This window comes from Periophthalmus magnuspinnatus, chromosome 4 (genome assembly GCF_009829125.3).
Source record: "Periophthalmus magnuspinnatus isolate fPerMag1 chromosome 4, fPerMag1.2.pri, whole genome shotgun sequence".
NCBI classification, from domain to species: Eukaryota; Metazoa; Chordata; class Actinopteri; order Gobiiformes; family Gobiidae; genus Periophthalmus; species Periophthalmus magnuspinnatus.
Window position 1 is genome coordinate 32905576 of NC_047129.1, and position 21791 is coordinate 32927366.

The 21791-nt window shown below is 42.9% G+C and overlaps 1 protein-coding gene across 2 annotated transcripts in view; it reads left to right on the forward strand.

Annotated features, from left to right (window-relative positions):
• rabgap1l (RAB GTPase activating protein 1-like) overlaps positions 1-21791 on the forward strand; it is a 181936-nt gene that overhangs the window by 29914 nt on the left and 130231 nt on the right. Inside the window, exons 1-7 of one of the 2 annotated variants that reach the window (XM_033992113.2) lie at positions 753-923; positions 3247-3404; positions 3546-3653; positions 9322-9388; positions 10232-10334; positions 13762-13928; positions 18938-19067. In XM_033992113.2, coding sequence (XP_033848004.1) covers positions 9332-9388; positions 10232-10334; positions 13762-13928; positions 18938-19067 — 457 coding nt within the window. In that variant the 5' untranslated portion in view covers positions 753-923; positions 3247-3404; positions 3546-3653; positions 9322-9331. Of the gene's footprint in view, positions 1-752; positions 924-3246; positions 3405-3545; positions 3654-9321; positions 9389-10231; positions 10335-13761; positions 13929-18937; positions 19068-21791 lie in introns of those variants that run through there. The other variant, XM_055221068.1, reaches the window with a different exon arrangement.

Here is a 21791-nt window from a genome sequence, read left to right on the forward strand (position 1 = left end):
CATTTCACAGAATAGATCCGCTTTAACTATAATATCATCTTCAACCTAAACGAGCAGCTCTTTAACTTTTCACATTTAGTTCCACCAAAGACAAGATTTAGCTTTCCGAGCACAACCAGGTCTGTGACAGGACTATTCCAGGTCTAATCTAGGGCTAAACCGGTTTTAAAAGTGGATTAAATTATCCAAAAACGTGGATAAAACATTTTGACAACCCACAAACTGGAGCTGTTCAGATCCCTCTCGTCCCACAGTCCAAATATAAACTTTATGAAAAACAAAACAGCAAATTATAACACGAACAACTCGGCCGTCATGTTTACCGTTTTTGTAATTAAGAATAAATCCGCGTCACTATCGTTAACCGTAAAAGTTTTATTTGATTTGAACAGTTCACGTCGTATTTGGAGACACGGTGACGGCGTTTATGGAATTTAAACGTGACCTAACTGACCTTACACTTCCTTTTTAAAACAAATCTCTTCTGCAAAATCGACTTTTTCAGAGGTTTCGAGAAGCCGTTTTGCCCATCGCCGCAGAACGTGTTTCTTTTACCTTTGTTTTCGTTTCCTTTTAAGTCACTTTCGATGAATATTGTGATTTAAAATGTGTAAAATATGACATAACGATGCACAGAACTGTAGAGTGACAAATTGTGATAATAACTGACATTTACTGTGCACTTAAATAGGATAAAATGACAGTTTAAATAACGACTCCCCGTGTAACGTGTGTGTGTTTTGTGTAGGATCGTGGAGCAGGCGTCAGGCACAGAACTCGCCTCCTTCCCCATCTACAAAGTGCTGTTCTGTGCCCGGGGGAAAGAGGGCGCTGTAGAGAGCGACTGCTTCTCCTTCACTGAAAGCTACAGGAGCTCGGAGGACTTCCAGATCCACGTCTTCTCCTGCGAAATCAAAGAGGCAGTAAGTCCTGGTTTAGTCCTGGTTTAGTCCTGGTTTAGTCCTGGTTTAGTCCTGGTTTAGTCCTGGTTTAGTCCTGGTTTAGTCCTGGTTTAGTCCTGGTTTAGTCCTGGTTTAGTCCTGGTTTAGTCCCGGTTTAGTCCCGGTTTAGTCCTGGTTTAGTCCTGGTTTAGTCCTGGTTTAGTCCTGGTTTAGTCCCGGTTTAGTCTTGTTTTAGTCCCGGTTTAACCCTGGTTTAGTCCCGGTTCAGTCTTAGTTTAGTCCCAGTTTAGTCCCGGGACTAAACCGGGACTAAACCGGTTTAGTCTTGATTTAGTCCCAGTTTAGTCTTGTTTTAGTTCTGGTTTAGTCCCGGTTTAGTCTTGATTTAGTCCCAGTTTAGTCTTGATTTAGTCCCGGTTTAGTCTTGTTTTAGTTCTGGTTTAGTCCCGGTTTAGTCTTGATTTAGTCCCAGTTTAGTCCCGTTTTAGTCCCAGTTTAGTCCCATTTTAGTCCCAGTTTAGTCTTGATTTAGTCCCATTTTAGTTCTGGTTTAGTCCTGGTTTAGTCCTGGTTTAGTCTTGGTTTAGTCCCGGTTTAGTCCCGGTTTAGTCCCGGTTTAGTCCCAGTTTAGTCTTGATTTAGTCCTGGTTTAGTCTTGTTTTAGTTCTGGTTTAGTCCCGCTTTAGTCCCGCTTTAGTCCCGCTTTAGTCCCGGTTCAGTCCTGCTTTACTCAGTTATTTCAGTTTTCTGTTGTATGCAACATTTTGAGGACTTTCCAAAGATATCATTTTCTGTTTTAAATTGTTAATTTCCATGGCAACAGTCCTGATTTGACACGATTCTGTTGACATAACATTGTGGGAGTTTCACAGTTTTAAAGAAATCACCAGAGAAAATACTCAAATGCTGAACTTCAGACAAAAAAATAAAATAAAGCCCCCGAACTTTCCACATTAATTTAACATGATTTCATTAAACACAGCACCATCTTTAAAACGGAAGTGGAAAATTCACCTTCACATTCACCTGATTCATTTGTGCAGACGCTGAACAGTTTTAGTTTCATGAAGATAAACCCAGTGATTACAGAGATTTTAATATAAACCAGAGAATGATCTGACCTCTGACCTCTGACCTCCAGCTCAGGTTTAACTACGAGCAGTTTAAAATCCAAAATCACATACAGTAATTATCACTGCAAACTACAGAATCATACAAACTCCATCTGCACTGTACAAACATGAAATACATTAGGCTCTTTTATCAGTTCATCAGTTTTTCTTTCATTCTTCTCTCAAACGTTAAAGCTCCTGCGAGTTTTTAAAATGTGACATTTGAACAGAAACTGAATATTTCCAAATCTAAATGCCATTGCCAAAAAAAATCTGCTATTTCTTTTGTTTTTTTTTTATTGTTCATCCCTAAAATAAAACCAATTTGTAAGAAAATGTGACTTATCCTTGGCCCAGTAGAAGCTGCACAACAGAACCAGCAGATGGCGCTGTTGTTCCTCCAATTTGAAAACGACCTCCTGTTAGAATAATAATGACTGTTATGTTTGTAAAATATATATATATTTTTTGACAATAGAAATTAATTTGTCTTGTAAAAAGATAATAAATTAAAGGTTAATATGAATATTTTAAGACAAAAATGACACGTCTGATGAGCAGCAGTGACACAGAGAGGAGCCATAGTTTTCTAATATAAAGTGAACTGGAGCCAATGGAGCCAGAAGTGCGCCCATGGTCACTTCCTGTTTGGAACACAGCGGCGAGCAGATCTGTCCATTTATTTAAAGTCTAACCCAGTGGTATGCACATTCACCGAACTCTTCTTTATTGAAAAATAAAATATGATTTTTTTCAAATTCAAGACACGTGTGTTTTACTGGTGCAAAAAATAAACCGAGCATCAACATCACTGTGTTGAAAGAATAAATAATGTAACAAATTACACACACACCTTTTTACAAAGACATGACCTTTTTTAACACTACCACACTGAAATAGTTTTATTTAACCTTATGTATTATAATGATAAACTTATTGTATTTATGCTATTTATTATTTTTTACATTTTAACACAAACCGTATCTCCACAACCGATTGTGCTTCATGTAAAGAACCATAAAAGAACCACTGGTGTAACCTCTAATAGATACGATCAGGCTCAACATTTGTAAATATGATGTGTATTTCTGTGTTTTTTTTCTCTCTTTCTGATGTGTATTCCTGTTGTTTTTCTCTCTTTCTGATGTGTATTCCTGTTGTTTTTCTCTCTTTCTGATGTGTTTTCCTGTAGTTTTTCTCTTTGTGATGTGTATTGTCGTTGTTTTCCTCAGGTCAGTCGGATCCTGTACAGCTTCTCCACTGCTTTCCGTCGCTCGTCTAAACCCGCAGACTCAGGAGAGCAGACCCCCAGCGCCCCCTCTGACAGCGACCTGTACCACTTCAGTGTGACTCTGGACATCAAGGAGGACGACGGCAAAGGGAACTACAGGTACTGAAGACCGCAACGCCAGAGTCTGTGTTTAAAGAGACAGTGTGTGACTTTATGGAGGATTTACGGAGCATTTACCCCGTTACTATCACATTAATAACACTTCTTTGTGTTTGTGGTGTCTCTCTTTGCTCCTCACAGTTCAGTGCCTAAAGACAGAGACAAATTCTACTTCAAACTGCGTCAGAACGTCCAGAAGAAAGTGATCGTGTCTGTTCAACAGATCAACAAGGAACTGGGCGTGGAGAGGTAAGGAAGCAAGAGAGAGAGGTAAGGAAGCAAGAGAGAGAGGTAAGGAAGCAAGAGAGAGAGGTAAGGAAGCAAGAGAGAGAGGTAAGGAAGCAAGAGAGAGAGGTAAGGAAGCAAGAGAGAGAGGTAAGGAAGCAAGAGAGAAGTAAGGAAGCAAGAGAGAGAGGTAAGGAAGCAAGAGAGAGAGGTAAGGAAGCAAGAGAGAGAGGTAAGGAAGCAAGAGAGAGAGGTAAGGAAGCAAGGGGGAGGGGTAAGGAAGCGAGAGGGAGAGGTAAGGAAGCAAGAGAGAGAGGAAAGGAAACGAGAGGTAAAGTAAAAGAGATGTTAAAATGCTAAATTCTAAATATATATTGTATATTCTGGAAATAAGAAAAGTACAAAATTGTAGCTTTTCTCTCCAGATAAATTCTTACACATTTGTGAGTTCATAAACCACCAGTGGTTTGGAGACTGACCAATCACAGGGCAGCGCTGCGGTTTGGGTGGCGGCCAGCGGCGAAAAACCGAAACAACACGGCGACTCTGACAGAAACACAGACTTAAGTTTAGTGAAAATCGAGACGAGAGAAGAAGAACTTTTGCCGTCTCTGGATTTGACTAGTTTGACTTTTTGCGGTCGTGACGCTTGGACCAATCAGAGTGAAGTATTTGTTCGGACGTTCTGATGTTTTCGAGTCAGAGCCGTCCCCCGATTGACGTGTAGAACGGAGATCAGTCTGGAGACAGTCCGGTCAGAGCCAGGCTACGGAGGTCCAAAAAAATCCATCCAAAATGCAGATCCAACCAGGAAATAAAATGATAAACTTCCCTTAAATACAAAAAAAATAACCTAGGCAAGAGTTTTCGTTAAATCTTAACCCTGACGACGTTCCGCGCGTTGAACAGTCTAACCTGAGGTATGCTTGTGTCTGGCGTTTCTCTCCTCCGCCGCACTAATGGAACAGAAGTGTTTTTTTTTTCCTCGGTATTGTCCCGCAGAGGCCTCGTGCGGTCTCATTTGTCTGCGCCGGTGAAGCAGCGGGACGCCTTTAAACTGGGTCACGTTGGTTTCTTCGCTCTCTCGCTCACCTCGCTCACCTCGCTCACCTCCGTCGCAGCGTCTGCCCTTTCCCCGCGCGCTCGCCGTCAGCACAAACGCCTTTATTTGGACCGGAATCTGCTGAGAATCCGACCGCTCCAGTTTGATGAATGTGCGTTTAATAAGACGTTTGTACTAGTAAACACAAACACTTATGTGACCAGGTTTTAGTAGTGTTCACACGATGCTCAAATGTTCAACTCTATTTCGATACTAAAGGAGATTTGATGCTCGATACCGATTCCGATACCATGATGTTAAAAAAACGCTCGTTCTTTGTGTAATATACTGTGATTTTCCACATTAAATGGTAGTAATTTGTTTTATATTCTCATGTATTTGATTTTCAATACTTAGTCCTGGTCCTGGTTTAGACCTGGTTTAGTCCATGTTTGGTCCTGGTTTAGACCTGGTTTAGACCTGGTTTAGTCCTGGTTTGGTCCTGGTTTAGACCTGGTTTATTCCTGGTTTAGTACATGTTTAGTCCTGGTTAGTCCTGGTTTAGACCTGGTTTAGTCCTGGTTTAGTCCTGGTTTAGTCCTGGTTTAGTCCTGGTTTAGTCCTGGTTTAGTCCTGGTTTAGACCTGGTTTAGACCTGGTTTAGTCCTGGTTTAGACCTGGTTTGGTCCTGGTTTAGTCCTGGTTTGGTCTTGATGTAGACTTGGATTGGTCCTAGTTTGATCCTGGTTCGGTCCTGGTTTGGTCCTGGTTTAGTCCTGGTTTAGTCCCAGTTTGTTCCTGGTTTAGTCCTGGTTTAGTCTTAATTTTAGTCCTGGTTTAGTCCTGGTTTAGTCCTGGTTTAGTCCTGGTTTAGTCCTGGTTTAGTCCCAGTTTGTTCCTGGTTTAGTCCTGGTTTAGTCCTGGTTTAAGTCTTGATTTTAGTCCTGGTTTAGACCTGGTTTAGTCTTGGTTTAGTCCTGGTTTAGACCTGGTTTGGTCCTGGTTTAGTCCTGGTTTGGTCTTGATATAGACTTGGATTGGTCCTAGTTTGATCCTGGTTCGGTCCTGGTTTGGTCCTGGTTTAGTCCTGGTTTAGTCCTGGTTTAGTCCCAGTTTGTTCCTGGTTTAGTCCTGGTTTAGTCTTAATTTTAGTCCTGGTTTAGTCCTGGTTTAGTCCTGGTTTAGTCCCAGTTTGTTCCTGGTTTAGTCCTGGTTTAGTCCTGGTTTAAGTCTTGATTTTAGTCTTGATTTTAGTCTTGATTTTAGTCCTGATTTTAGTCCTGGTTTAGTCCTGGTTTAGTCCTGGTTTAGTCTTGGTTTGTTCCTGGTTTAGTCTTGGTTTAGTCTTGATTTTAGTCCTGGTTTAGTCCTGGTTTAGTCCTGGTTTAGTCTTAATTTTAGTCCTGGTTTAGTCCTGGTTTAGTCCTGGTTTAGTCCCAGTTTGTTCCTGGTTTAGTCCTGGTTTAGTCCTGGTTTAAGTCTTGATTTTAGTCTTGATTTTAGTCTTGATTTTAGTCCTGATTTTAGTCCTGGTTTAGTCCTGGTTTAGTCCTGGTTTAGTCTTGGTTTGTTCCTGGTTTAGTCTTGGTTTAGTCTTGATTTTAGTCCTGGTTTAGTCCTGGTTTAGTCCTGGTTTAGTCCTGGTTTAGTCTTGGTTTAGTCTTGATTTTAGTCCTGGTTTAGTCCTGGTTTAGTCCTGGTTTAGTCCTGGTTTAGTCCTGGTTTAGTCCTGGTTTAGTCTTGGTTTAGTCTTGATTTTAGTCCTGGTTTAGTCCTGGTTTAGTCCTGGTTTAGTCCTGGTTTAGTCCTGGTTTAGTCCTGGTTTAGTCCTGGTTCTACTAACCAGCTTGGATCTTCTTAACGTAGCTGCAGGAAAATAAACCTAAAACATGCTGTTTTTGTTTAAAAAGCTCCATACTGTAGCTTTAACTGTAGCTTTAACTGTTTTAGAGCACAGCCTTATCCTTAAACCAATAATTAAGTTTAATCCCAAAGACGATTTATGAGAAGTAAATGTAATGTTACATAATGCAGCGTCAGCCCGCTGTTCTCTCATTGACCAGCAGGGGGCAGCTCCACTCTAATACAAAAGAGTCTGACAAATAAAAAAAAGAGTCAGAAAAAGCCTTGAAAAGTGCCTGAACTCGGGTGACAAACTGTTTGGCCTGTCACATGTTTCAGCTGAATAAATCCTCCCACCGGCCTCGTGCGGCTCTGCGCTTTTTAATCATAATAAAATAAATAATGAAGCGACGCAGTTTTGGCAGTGGGACTAATGCTCAAAAAGTAATTTCCAGGTTTTCTTCGTAATAAGTGGCTCCAAAAGTGACATTAACCGAGGTGTTTTCAGCCGCTAATGAGTCCAACGCCACCAAGAAAACCAAAATAACTCCTTTTACACTCACTTTTAAAGAAGCACTGTGTCACTTTTTGTTGTCCATGCGCCTGTGTACTTTTCACATTTACTTAAGTACAATTTTAAAGGCAGTACTTGTATTGAAGTACATTTTATCCATGTAACTGATTTTACTTGAGCACAGATTTGCATTATTCACTGATGATAAATAGATTCAGTGTTCTCAATACTGATACTGATACTGATACTGATACTGATGTAGTCCTGAATTAGTCCTGGATTAGTCTTGATTTAGTCCAGTTTTAGTCCTGGTTCAGTCCTGCTTTAGTCCTGGTTCAGTCCTGCTTTAGTCCTGCTTTAGTCCCGGTTTAGTCCCGGTTTAATCCTGGTTTAGTCCTGGTTTAGTCCTGCTTTAGTCCTGATTTAGTCCCGGTTTAGTCCCGGTTTAGTCCTGTTTTAGTCCTGGTTTAGTCCTGGTTCAGTCCTGGTTTAGTCCTGGTTTAGTCCTGCTTTAGACCTGGTTTAGACCTGGTTTAGTCCTGGTTTAGTCCTGGTTCAGTCCTGGTTCAGTCCTGGTTCAGTCCTGGTTCAGTCCTGGTTCAGTCCTGGTTCAGTCCTGGTTCAGTCCTGTTTTAATCCTGGTTTAGTCCTGGTTTAGTCCTGGTTTAGTCCTGGTTCAGTCCTGGTTCAGTCCTGGTTCAGTCCTGGTTCAGTCCTGGTTTAGTCCTGGTTTAGCCCTGGTTTAGTCCTGGTTTAGTCCTGGTTCAGTCCTGTTTCAGTCCTGATTTAGTCCTGGTTTAGTCCTGGTTTAGTCCTGGTTTAGTCCTGGTTTAGTCCTGGCTCAGTCCTGGTTTAGTCCTGGTTCAGTCCTGGTTCAGTCCTGGTTCAGTCCTGGCTCAGTCCTGGCTCAGTCCTGGTTTAGTCCTGGTTTAGTCCAGGTTTAGTCCTGGTTTAGTCCTGGCTCAGTCCTGGTTTAGTCCTGGTTTAGTCCTGGTTCAGTCCTGGTTCAGTCCTGGTTCAGTCCTGGCTCAGTCCTGGTTTAGTCCTGGTTCAGTCCTGATTTAGTCCTGGTTTAGTCCTGGTTTAGTCCTGGTTTAGTCCTGGTTTAGTCCTGGTTTAGTCCTGGTTTAGTCCATGTGTCTTATTCTTGTTCTGATCAGTCTAAACATTTTCAGTAAAGGTTCATTTTTTGTGACTTTTTTAGTATCGATTCCTGCTCAAACGAGTCTCTAGTTTCGATACTAGTTTTGGTATCGATTAGTATTTGACTTTCAATACTTTTGACGACCCTGATCCCAAATCTGAACCAAAACACTTTGTTTTTCCTGTCAGTTTAAATCTGATCGTCCCAAAGTCCAAACAGTTTGACTCCAGTTTGATTAAACTTTTATTATTTGCTCAGTTGTGTCGTGTTTTACTTTTCGCTCCATCGTTTTAAATTAAACTTGTGCTTTGAAAATTAATCGTGCAGAGTTTGAATCAAACCTCATCTGTTTGAAATGACATTTAGTGAATGATAATTGTGTTTTTCTTGAATAAAGTCGGTCTGTCGTGTTTAAGCTCCTCATGAAAAGAGAATATGAAACATGACATAAAGGATAATAGAGAAACTACTTTAAAACACTGACACAGTATTTATCTGTGGCCTTATTTCAATAAAAAAATAAAATAATAAACAATAATAATACTAATAATAATGATAATAACAAGAATAAAAAAACAAAATATAATATGCAACAAAATAAAATAGAATGAAAAAATAACAAAAATAGCAAAAATAATAATAATAAAATTAAATACAATTAAAATACATTTAATTAAGACATTGACACAATAACAAAATAAAATAATAAGCAAAATTGAAATAATAATAATAAAATTTAAATGCATTTAATTAAGACACTGTCACGATAACAAAATAAATAAAATAATAAACAAAAATGTAATAATAATAGTAGTAGTAGTGATAATAACAAGAATAAAAAAATAAAAATAACAAAATATAATATACAACAAAATAAAATAGAATGAAAAAAAAATAGCAAAAATAATAATGATAAAATTAAATAAAATTAAAATACATTTAATTAAAATGAAATAAAATAAAACAAGCTCAAATGTTAAATTACAAAAAATAAATAAATAAAAAATCGACTACCCAGGCTGAATATTGAGTGATTAAATACAGTTTGGATTCGCTGTGGTGGTTTTCGTGACAGGCCTGTTCCATCAGCGTCTGAGCTCTTTTATAGATGTTATTTTTATTGTTTTTGTAAAGATTTATTGTCTTGCAGGTGTTTTGGGATGCTGCTGAGCCCAGGACAGAAAGTGAGCAACAGTGACATGCGTCTGTTGGAGATGGTGAGGAACAATTTAATTCTACAAACGAAACCTGTGATGTGTCAAACTCAAGGCCCCCGGGCTAAATGCGGCCCCCCACGTCTTTTTATGTGGCCCGCAACAAGATAAATTAAAAGGTTTGACTGTCTTAAAATGTCAGTTTTATCAGGAGATTCAGTTATACAGCCATGTTTTTACATCTATGGAAACGTATATGTAATATTTGTAACTCGAATAAGAAATAAATACAGAGACAGTTAACGAACAAGTTAAAAAAGTAGTTTATTTACGTCACATGTGGCCCTTTGCGAGTGACCGTTTCGCTGATGTGGCCCTTGGTGAAAATGTGTCTGACGCCCCTGGTCTAACTTTATGTTTGAAGCACTCGTTTGTTTTGTTTTTTGTGTGTTTCTTGTTGTTTTGTCACTCTTCCATTTGTAAATTTGCAACTCGTACGACCAGTTTTTAGAGACACGAAACCTGCAAAGTGTTAATCCTGTTATTTTTGGTTGAATATTTTGGAACGCATTTGCTTCTTTGCCTTTTTTTTTACGCTCCTTTTCATTAAATTACTTCTTTATTTGACCAGTTTTCCATCTCCCGACCTTTTCCATATGCATTTGAATTAATATTTACAGTGTCTCCAGCTGCTCGGGGAATAAACGTGTAAATGAACTTTCACACTTTAACCAAACACCGGCGTCTCTCCTGTGACTTTTGTCCTGATTAATATTGTGCACAGCCCGTGTACAAATAAAACCAGAACGGCACAAAGCAGCTCACCTTCAGACAGAGCAGTGCCTCCAGTTAGCGTCACACCCCCATCAGCTGCAAAGTATGAACAAACTGTATCTTTAACAACAGGAGTCGATGGGGAAAAGCTCTGACGGAAAAGCCTACGTCATCACAGGGAAGTGGAATCCCAACATGGCCGCCTTCCAGCCTCTGAACGAAGACACCCCCAAAGGTAAAAACGCAACTTTGAACTGAGATTTTCTCTCTTTTTCCGGAATTATTCAAGTATTTTAGTGTTAAAGTGAGTCCAGTCCACTTTTAAAGGCGCTGCACCTGATCTTTCTCCTGTGTTTGAGTAAAACTTGTGTTGTCCAAGAGCAGATTTATTGTAAAAGCAGTTTTGGAGGTCAAGTCCACTGTCTCCTGTTTGCATCTACCGTATTTTACAGACTATAAATCGCACTTTTTTTCATAGTTTTATACTCTGACTCTTCCACAGATAAGTCGCATCTGAGTGTATAATTTCACAAAAGAAAGTCGTATCGTGATTTTCAACCTGTTGTTCTGGTCCTGGTTCAGTCCTGGTTCAGTCCTGGTTCAGTCCTGGTTCAGTCCTGCTTTAGTCCTGCTTTAGTCCTGCTTTAGTCCTTGTTCAGTCCCGCTTTAGTCCCGCTTTAGTCCCGCTTTAGTCCCGGTTCAGTCCTGCTTTAGTCCCGGTTCAGTCCCGCTTTAGTCCCGGTTCAGTCCCGCTTTAGTCCCGCTTTAGTCCCACTTTAGTCCTGCTTTAGTCCTGGTTCAGTTTTTTCTTTATTATGTTTTTTTTGGTTGGTGCGACTTATATTCCGGAAAATACGGTAATTAGAAAGAGTTTTACTGGTTGAAAATCAGGAAGTGTAGTTGTTTTTAGGTTTTACCGTCACGGCAAAACTCCGCCGTCATCTCTGAAAGTTGTAAAATGAGCTTATAAACTCATCATGGTGAATAATTAGGATGTTCTGAATGCATGAGGTCAGTGAGGAATAACTTTGTTCCACTGCAAAATGTTTTTCATGTTTTTAAGACGGTAAAAATCTGGTGCGGTGCCTTTTAAGAAAAAAACATCTAAGCAGCCCTCCACCTCAAAAGTTACATAGTGTGTCTTTAATTTAGAATCTGGTTGTTACGCGTGGGGAAGGGGAGTAACAAAAAGAAAACCAAGATGAAGAAATGGTAAAATAAGTAATTTAAATAACAGGAATGTGGGTAAACTAAACAAAAAGGGACTAAACACGTATAAATAAAAGGTTCCTCGCAAGGATTTAAACCAGAAACAAAAGGTAAAGTAAATAAAACACGAATGTCCTCCGATCACGGCCTACGCATCCAGCAGCCATGTTTATGTGGAAAAAAGAAGAAGACAGACAAAACGAAACAGACAAATGCAAACTACAAAAGGAGCTCTCAAAAACATGAAAAAAACAGAACTAGTTCGTTTTTAAACAGTTTGCAGTCGTCCAAAGTTATTCCTCACTGACCGTATGCATTTAGAACATCCTAATTATTCACCACGATGAGTTTATAAGCTCTTTTCACAACTTTCAGAGACTAGAGCCATCACGGTAATGCTAACAGCACATTTGATTATTGGAAAAAGGATAACGACCTTGTTTTTTACCTCTATAGCTGCTGACAAAACTAATTCTACTCAAATACATGGAAAAAATCTGGTACATAATATAATAATAATAATAATAATAATAATAATAATAAATAAAAATAAAATAAAATAATAATAATAATATAATAATAATAAAAAAAATATAATAATAAAATAAAAATATAATAAAAAAATAATAATATAATAATAAATAAAAATATAATAATAAAAAATAAATAAATAATAATAAAAAATATAATAATAATAATAAATAAATAAATGAATAAAAAATATAATAATAATAATAAATAAATAAAAGAATAAAAAATATAATAAAATAATAATAATAAATAAAATAATAAAAAATATAATAATAATAAATAAAAATATTCTAAACTCTTAGTAATATTCAAAATTGAGCATCTTCTTGTTGTTCTTCTAAAAATTTGCACTGTGGCCTAAACAACCCAAAATGTGTTGTCCACAGATGAGGACGCCAGGTCTCAGTACGTTAATAAAGATGAGTTAAATGAGTCCTATATTATACAAAATGGACTCTAGTGAGATTTAAGCCATGCTATACTGTCTTTACCTCATCAAAAACAGACCTGGAGTTGTTTTGTTTCATTTATTATTAGTCTGTCACATTTCCAAAGCTCAAAATGCTCTGTTCCACCTTGTGATGTCATCAAGTGGTGGTTTTTCAAGTGAACAGCTACGATTTACCTTTAATTCTGTAGAGATTAGCAATTCCAGAGCTGAAATGATCCAAATGATTCTAGAAATGAAGGTGTGTGGAGTTTAAAAACACAGTGGAGCACTTCCTGTATTACCACATGATGACATCACAAGGTGGAACGGAGTGTTTTGTGTTCGAGAGAAGAACTCGACAACTCCATGTCTGTTTGCGACGAGGAAACGACATTAGAACAGATCATTTAAAAAAACGTTTAAAGTTTGAGACGCCTTCAGAATGTGGCGTCGCTGTTCCCCGGGACGACGCCAGAATCGCAAATAGATCTTATTTCGAAGTTGTCGCCGTGCCAACCAAACCCGCCCCGCGTTTAATTCACTTATCGAAAACGAGGCAATTTGAACGTGTAAAAAGCGTTTCGCACTTAGACTCCTTCTTCTTCTGCGCTGTTGTGACAAACGAGTGGAGGGATCCGTCCGCGCTCAAGGTCGCGCCGGGGGGGTATTCGCGACGCTAGCACGCTGCCGGGACGTGATAATTGCATTCATCCATTTTCCCGCCCCTCTGTCTCTCCGCCCGACGCGAACTTTGACCCGAACCTGTCAAGCGCGCGGCGAATTTTCACACATAGAGCCAGAAATCGGTAATGTAGCGGGGCCTCGGGGTCTCGGAGCCGCACACATCTCCATCGCACATTACGGCGTTTGTGCTCAAAACACTGTAATAACCTCAGCCCCCTGATACAATAATGCCACTTCTGAGTGCGCGGGTGCTAAGTTATTATTAAACACTCTTACTTTGACCCGGCAACAACAGCTTTTGTTTAATACAGAAATAAAGCTGCTATATTCACCGCTCCGGCTAAAACTGTACCGCTGTTGTCATGGCGATACTCAAATTTCAACGTCGACACTAAAGAATAGGCGTGATACTGGTGCGACGACGCTAGCTAGCTTGGGACTGTCGTGCGATTTGAGAGGGACTTGTTTAACAGTTGTTCTTCCAGCTAAAATCGGTTCTATATTCACCACTCCGGCTAAAACTTTCCCGCTGTTGTCGTGGCGATACTCAAATTTCAACTTCGATAGTAAAGAATAGACGTGATACTGATGCGACAACGCTAGCTAGCTTGGGACTGTCGTGCGATTTGAGAGTGACTTGTTTAACAGTCGTACTTCCAGCTAAAATCGGTTCTTTGCGGTCAATTTGTGTCAAAACAAAGGTCAGATTAAAGTCTAAACTAGATTAACAGCACTTCAGACGGAGCAGTACCTCCAGTTAGCGTCGCGCGTCGGCTATAACTGCGTGTTTTCCTCGTTTTTGTTCCAGATAAGCAGGTTTATCTGACCGTGGCCGTGGACCTGGTGGTGACGGAGGTGGTGGAGCCGGTTCGGTTCCTGTTGGAGACGCTGGTCCGAGTTTATCCCACAAATGAACGGTTCTGGTACTTCAGCCGCAAGAGCTTCAGCGAGGATTTCTACCTAAAACTCCGACAGGTGAACATCCGCCCCCACCTGGGCTTTTTATACTAATATTTATATTGAGAAAGTACACAGATTATATCACGAGGCCAAGCACAAACTCAAACCAGGACCAAACCAAGTCCTAATGAAGACTTCGACTGGTCCTAGTTCTGGTTTAGTCCTGGTCCAGTTCAGGTTTGCTTCAGAGTTTTCCCCAGTTTTAAAGTTAAATTGACTTTTTGTCCATTAAACTTTCTTATTTCACTTTGATATTTATATAATAATTGAAATAAGAGTGTTTTTTTTTTACACACAGTGATTACAAATACTGCATAATCCAGATGAAACATTACTGACCTCTGACCTCTGACCTCTGAAATGTGTTTCTGTGAGGAAGTACATGTTTCTGTTTATTCTCCTACCTGAAAAACTACTGTCTTATGAGAAAAGATATTATTATTTTCTGGTTAATACAAATTCTAAAGAACAGAAATGATCATAAAATACTTTACAGAAGATCTGAGCCAGAGTAAAGAAATAAAGAAGCAGTTTTTGTTTGGAAAGTTAATCCTTCCTTAAACAGGAATGGGGGACTTAGACATCAACTTTCCTCCATCTATAACACCATCCTCAGACCCAAAGCAAACAAACGAAACAAGGAGAACAATAGAGTTAGCCACTAGGCGCATTAAGGCTGAAACTCTTAAACAAAAGCTGTACAGTTTCAGTGTCGTTAGCTCCTCCGTTCAGATGGTTATAAGGTGATGTCCAGGAGTAATCTGACCAGAACTGAAGAAGCGAAACGACTAAAAAGTATTTGTAAAAATCTCCCAAATTAGAGGCACATTTTCAAAGAGAGCTTGGACCTCCTCCTTCAGCCTCTGCTCCTCCTTCGGCCGCTCCTTCTTCAGCCGCTCCCCCTCCAGCTGCTCTTCCTTCAGGTGCTCTTCCTTCAGCCTCTGCTCGTCTTTCTGCCCCTCCTCCTCCTCCAGCTGCTTCCCCTCCAGCCTCTCCTCCTTCAGCTTCTCCCCTTCTAGCCGCTCTTCCTTCAGCTACTCCTCCTTCAGCCTCTGCTCCTCCTTCAGCCTCTGCTCGTCTTTCTGCCCCTCCTCCTTCAGCCTCTGCTCCTCCTTCAGCCACACTTCCTTCACTCTCTGCTCCTTGCCACTCCTCCTCCAGTCTCTCCCCCTCCAGCCTCTCTTCTTCCAGCTGCTCCTCCTCTGGCCTCTCCCCCTCCACCCGCTCCTCCTCCAGCCTCTCCTCCCCCTCTAGCCTCTCCCTCTGGCCTCTCCCCCTCCATCCGCTCCTCCTCCAGCCTCTCCCCCTCCAGCCTCTCCCCCTCCAGCCTCTCCCCCTCCAGCCTCTCCCCCTCCGGCCTCTCCCCCTCCACCCGCTCCTCCTCCACCCCCTCCTCCTCCACCCCTTCCTTTTCCTCCACCCCTTCTTCCTCCTCCAGCCTCTCCTCCCCCTCTAGCCTCCTCCTCCACCCCCTCCTCCTCCAGCCTCTCCTCCTCCAGCCGCTCCTCCAGCTGCAGATGCTTGTGTCTCCATGGAGAGCGGGAGGCCGCGGGGAGCAGAGCCAGTGGAGTGTGCTCTTTGCAGGGGAAGCTCCGATTGTAAGGCGCTAATGAGAGACCCGCTCTCCGTCATTGGCCTGTGCTTAATTACCATCCGCTCCGAACGCCGCGCCTCACTGACTCCACAGTTATCTGCTGAAGAGGGAGAGTCGGACCGGAGCGCGGCTGACGAGCTAATTAAAAGATAAAACTGTAATGTGGGTTTGAAGGAAGATGGGATCGAAGGTGCAAAGTGCCATTTATTTTATTGTTTTAACGTCATAAGGAAAAAACAATATCACTACATTATTCTCCTCATTTTTAGAGATAGACTGACATATTTGCTCTTTTCATCGTATGAGCTATCGACCGTAGATCTCCAGCAGACGCCGATATTTCGTTTTGCGTCCTGCTCCCTAAAATTTACACGTAAAGTTCCATTTGAACTCTTTAATGTAAAAAGGTAACTGCACAGAACATGACGACGCAGCTCTCTGATAAGTTTGTGGTTAAACGTGGGCTATGGGTGAGTTTTTTGTAAGTTTAAAACACAAAATTTGGACAAAATAATCGGTTCCTCTGAGTCTAAACAATCAGTATCAGCACCGGCCATGAAAAAAACCCCAAATCTGTTCATATTTACTGATTTGTTTTTGATATATAAATCATTTTTTAAATCGTATAGATGTTTATTTCAAATTTCAAAGCCATGACCTACGCCCAAATACAAGATAAACATGTTTAAATTAAATATAGATTGTACAGATAACAGTTGTAATGCGGATTTACAAAAACATTTTACATGATGGACACTTTGTTTATGTTATGTTTTGGTGTTTTGTTTCTCAAGACGATTATCCAATCAGAAAGCCACTGCATTCCGAACAGGAAGTGATCATGGACTTCTGGTTTCATTGAAAAAAACCTCTCCTCTCTCTGTAATTACTTCTGTCAGACTCGTCATTTTGGTCTTAAATGTTTGTATTAATCCGCTCTACATGATCCTGGGGTTTTTATTTTTGAGTTTTAAGGGTTTTTTTTAATATTATTTTGAGTTTTGTTTTTTATTTGTTTGTTTTTTTGTTATTTTGAGGTTTTTTTTTATTTTGTTTTTTATTTTGTTATTTTTAGGGTTTTTATTGTTTATTTTCTGTATTTAAAAAAAAAAAGTTATTTAAATTTTTTTTATTATAATTTTTTTATTTTGTATATTTTTTGTTATTTTAATTTTTTTTAATTTTCTTTATTTCTTCTGTTATTTTTAGTTTTTTTTTTGTTTTTTTGTTATTTTTATTTATTTATTTTTGTTCTTTTTACTTTATTTTGAGTTTTTTTTACAAACCGTGTCCTCTCTCTGTCCCTGCTGCTGTCAGACTCGTCATTTTGGTCTTAAATGTTCCGTATTAACCCTCTACATGATCCTGGGGTTTTTATTTTGCTACTGCGTCCGTAACTCGAGACATGAACATTAATAACAGACGAATCAGGCGTCCAGCTAGCGTTAGCAACAGGTTTGATTGACAGCGTTGCTAAGCGCCCGCTCCCTGTTAAACCAGTGGTGTGAGCGGGAAGGGGCGTTACCTTCAACAGGCTCGCTCTGGATTGGCTCTTCGGCTTCGGCTCTTGCTATGATACTCGCGGATGGAATTGCTCACTCCTTAAATACCAGGTTATTCTCTCTCTTGATTACATTGCAAATTGGGTATATTTTTTTTTATTTTTATTTTTACATACCTCCAAAGCAGAAACGTACATGTTATATTTTTTCCCACCACCACTGACAACTTCCCCAAAACGCTGCGTTTGTTTCAGAGAAGTTAAAGTAAAATTAAGTTTCTCAGAAGCGACTCTTCCCTGTTCATTTTGGTCAAATTGACGTTACAAGGTTCACTCGTCGCAGTAGTTGAAATATCACAGCCGTTTAATGCCATACTGTGGAATATTGTCGCCAAATGAACAAGATTTTCATGGGGACAAGATGGAGGAGTCAGGTTTGTGGAGATGCGGACACAGTTTTAATGCTTTTATCTTATGCTTTTGTCTCATTTTTTTAGCTAAAACGTTGAACCTGCTTGCGTCTCTTTAGTCTAAATAGTTTCACATGACAGTGTAGTAAAGTTCACGTGTTGTTTCGTCTCTAAATATAGTCGCGGCCGATCGGCTCGCACATTTGCGCCCTCATCTCCTCTGGGTTAGTCGTTAGACGTGGCCCGACGGTCCGGGTCGATGCCGCTCATTGATCCGTCCAGGTGAAAGACGAGGAAGACAACAGCCTCAGTAATTGAATAGACTGGAGTAAAGAGTGACTTGTGCTGCCCAAGGTCGTGTCTGACGGGCCGCTGCTCCTCCTCTTCCGACGGGCCGCTGCTCCTCCTCTTCCGACGGGCCGCTGCTCCTCCTCTTCCGACGGGCCGCTCCTCCGTTGTGATGTCACGAAGTGGTAGTTTTCAAGTTAACAGCTCCTTTTACCTTCAGTTCAGTCGCGATAAGTGGCTGAAAAAAGCACTGAAATCATCCAAATGATTCGAGCGAAGTGTACGCAAACACCGTGGAGCACTTCCTGTATCGCCACCTGATGACATCACAAGGTGGAACAGAGCGTTTTGAGCTCTGGAGATGTTACAGACTAATAATAAAGTGTGACTCAAACGTGCGAATGAAACAAAACACAACTCCAGGTGTGTTTTTGAGGAGTAATATCGGACCTTTGAGCCATAGATAGTTTCGACTGTCCTGATATCGCATGACCGCAACCTGAACCGGGATTTTTTTTGCTCCGAGGCGAACGTACCAACCACTGTGCCACCGTTTAGTGCACCACGACGAACAAAAACACAACTCCGGGTCTGTTTGTGATGAGGTAACGTTATAATAACACAGATCATAGCGCGTTTACTGCGATTTAGATTAGGGTTGAGTTGAAAAAGTCGGCGTGATTTGATCATTGCGCCAACTCAAATTTCAGTTTCGTCTCGACAAAGTGAACAAGTTTGATCTTAAAACGCGCACATCGGGTTATCACTGTGGCTTTAAACAATGGGTCAAACGCTGAGGACATTTCCCAGGAACATTACACTCTACCATAACCTCTACTGTCTTGTATAATTTTGCCTGATTTGCATATTAAAGTGGAACAAAAAAACCTAAACTTTTTCTTTTTTTTTGCTGCTAAACTCTTGATGGTGTTTTTAATAGTTTTATCTACTGTTCAAAGTCATTATTTTTGGGCTATTTACTACGAACGATTTAAGGGGCGGAGTTTGAAGCGTGGATACCTGTCAGACCAATCACACTGCTCCTTTATACCTCCAGACCCCGCCCCTTCTCCTCCTCCTCCCTTCACTCTCCCCTTTTTAGTCCTCCAGGTTGTGCCAAATAAAATAAACCTTAACTTCCGCCATTTTGTATAATTTATCCCGAGCTGTACATTAAACGAGCCGTTCTTCTCCACACATACACGTTGTTGTTTTCCTTCGTGTTTCGCAGCAGTCTCCGGAGAAGCAGGGTCAGAGCGACGCCGTGTTCGAGGTGGTGAGTCTGCAGAGAGAGGCCGAGAGGAGCGGCGAAGACAAACTCCCGCCGACGTCGCCCACCGAGGAAGAGGAGCAGGACGAAGGTCTGGACACAACTCACGACTTTAAACTGACTTAGTTTAACTTAACAGTAACATTTGATACAGCGGCTGGTCCAGGTCTGTTGTGTTCACACGTAACAAAGGACGGGTGAGGTGAGGGGGGAGGGGTCAGGTGAGGTGAAGGGGGGGCGGGGTCAGGTGAGGTGAGGTGAAGGGGTCAGGTGAGGTGAGGGAGGCGGGGTCAGGTGAGGTGAGGGGGGAGGGGTCAGGTGAGGTGAGGGGGGCGGGGTCAGGTGAGGTGAGGGGGGGAGGTCAGGTGAGGTGAGGGGGGCGAGGTCAGGTGAGGTGAGGGGGGCGAGGTCAGGTGAGGGGGGCGAGGTCAGGTGAGGTGAAGGGGGGGCGGGGTCAGGTGAGGTGAGGTGAAGGGGTCAGGTGAGGGGGGGCGGGGTAAGGTGAGGTGAGGGGGGGCGGGGTAAGGTGAGGTGAGGGGGCGGGGTCAGGTGAGGTGAGGGGGCGGGGTCAGGTGAGGTGAGGGGGGGCGGGGTCAGGTGAGGTCAGGGTGGACGGGTCAGCTGAGTTGAGGAGGGTGGGCGCCAGGTGAGATGAGAGTGGAAGGGTCATGTGAGATGTGGGTGGAGGGGTCAGGTGAGGTGAAGGGGGAGGGGTCAGGTGAGGTAAGGAGGGACTGCTGGGGGAGAAGAGGGGGGTTGGGGGGTGGGGGCAGGTGAAGGGACCATGTGAAGTGAGGGTGGAGGGATCAGGTGAGGTTAAAGGTGGGGGAGAGACCGGGTGAGGGGTGAGGGGGTAACAGGTTTCACATCTGCCATCTACTGGTAAAATAATGAATAAAGCTGCAGTACAGATGGAAACTTCACAAGAGCCATAAAAATGCACTGATGAAACTAATGGACCTCAACTCGATTAAAGGCTTTAATCCTCCCCCTGTGTCGTCTCCTTTGTCCCCACCTCTGTCTCCTCCTTTGCCTCCACCTCTGTCTCCTCCTTTGCCTCCTCCTTTGTCTCCTCCTTTGCCTCCTCCTTTATCTGCTCCTCCTGTCTCCTCGTGTCTCCTCCTTTGTTCCTCCAGTGTATCCTCCTTTGCCTCCTCCTTTACCTCCTCCTGTGTCTCCCCCTGTGTCACCACCCCTGTCTCCACAAGTGCTTACTCCGCTGTCTCCTCCTGCGCCTCCTCCTCTGTCCCCCCCTTTGCCTCCCCTGTGTCTCGCCCTTTGCCTCCCCCGTGTCTCGCCCTATGTCTTCCCCTTTGTCCCCACCTCTGTCTCCTCCTCTGTCTCCTCCTTCGTCTCCGCCTGTGTCTCCACCTGTGTCTCCCCCGGTATCCTCATCTATCCTCCTTTGCCTCTTCCAGTATTTCCTCCTGCGCATCCTCCTTTACCTCTTCTTCTCCTGCTTTACCTTCGCCTGTGCCTCCTCCTTTGTCTTCCCCTGCGTCTTCCCCTATGTCCTCACCTCTGTCTCCTCCTGCACCTCCTCCTGCTCCTCCTCCTGTTCTGAAGCGTGCGGATGTTCGGGGTCACGTCTTTGTGTGTGAACTGAATGCTTTTATACGAGCGCTGAGCGAGCACGCGGGCCCCTCCCTCCTGCCACGTTCCATCGGCCTGACTCTGGCGTTCTGAGGTCCATTCTGAGGTCCGCTCCGAGGCCCTGCTCCGCCGCTCTTTGTGACGCTTCTGATTGTGTTTTTCGCTCCATTCTCCTCCAAAGGCACAGGCGTTATGTAGTGTTATACATGTGCACAAAGGAGGTACAGACGGGCCCGACCTGAGCCTCTGTGTCATGAAAACGGCAGGAACAACAAACTACAACATAAACAGATGATATAAGGTGGAATAACGACGATGGAGCGGTATCGACAAATCTATCAACGATTACACCGATAAACAACTCCCTCTGTCTCCTCTCTCCCTCGTCTCCTCCTCTCTCCCTCTGTCTCCTCTCTCCCTCCGTCTCCTCCTCTCTCCCTCCGTCTCCTCCTCTCTCCCTCCGTCTCCTCCTCTCTCCCTCCGTCTCCTCCTCTCTCCCTCGTCTCCTCCTCTCTCCCTCCGTGTCCTCTCTCCCTCCGTCTCCTCCTCTCTCCCTCGTCTCCTCCTCTCTCCCTCCGTCTCCTCCTCTCTCCCTCCGTCTCCTCCTCTCTCCCTCGTCTCCTCCTCTCTCCCTCCGTCTCCTCCTCTCTCCCTCCGTCTCCTCCTCTCTCCCTCCGTCTCCTCCTCTCCCTCGTCTCTCCTCTCTCTTCTCCTCCTCCTCTCCCTCGTCTCCTCCTCTCTCCCTCGTCGTCTCCTCCTCTCTCCCTCCGTCTCCTCCTCTCTCCCTCGTCTCCTCCTCTCTCTCTGCCTCTCTCCCTCTGTCTCCTCCTCTGTCTCCTCCTCTCTCCCTCTGTCTCCTCCTCTCTCTCTGCCTCTCTCCCTCTGTCTCCTCCGCTCTCTCTGCCTCTCTCCCTCTGTCTCCTCCTCTCTCTCTGCCTCTCTCCCTCTGTCTCCTCCTCTCTCTCCTCCTCTCTCCCTCCGTCTCCTCCTCTCTCCCTCCGCCTCCTCCTCTCTCCCTCCGCCTCGTCCTCTCTCCCTCCGTCTCCTCCTCTCTCCCTCCGTCTCCTCCTCTCTCCCTCCGTCTCCTCCTCTCTCCCTCCGTCTCCTCCTCTCTCCCTCCGTCTCCTCCTCTCTCCCTCCGTCTCCTGCTCTCTCCCTCGTCTCCTCCTCTCTCCCTCGTCTCCTCCTCTCTTTTCATCACGATAAACGATATTATTGTTTA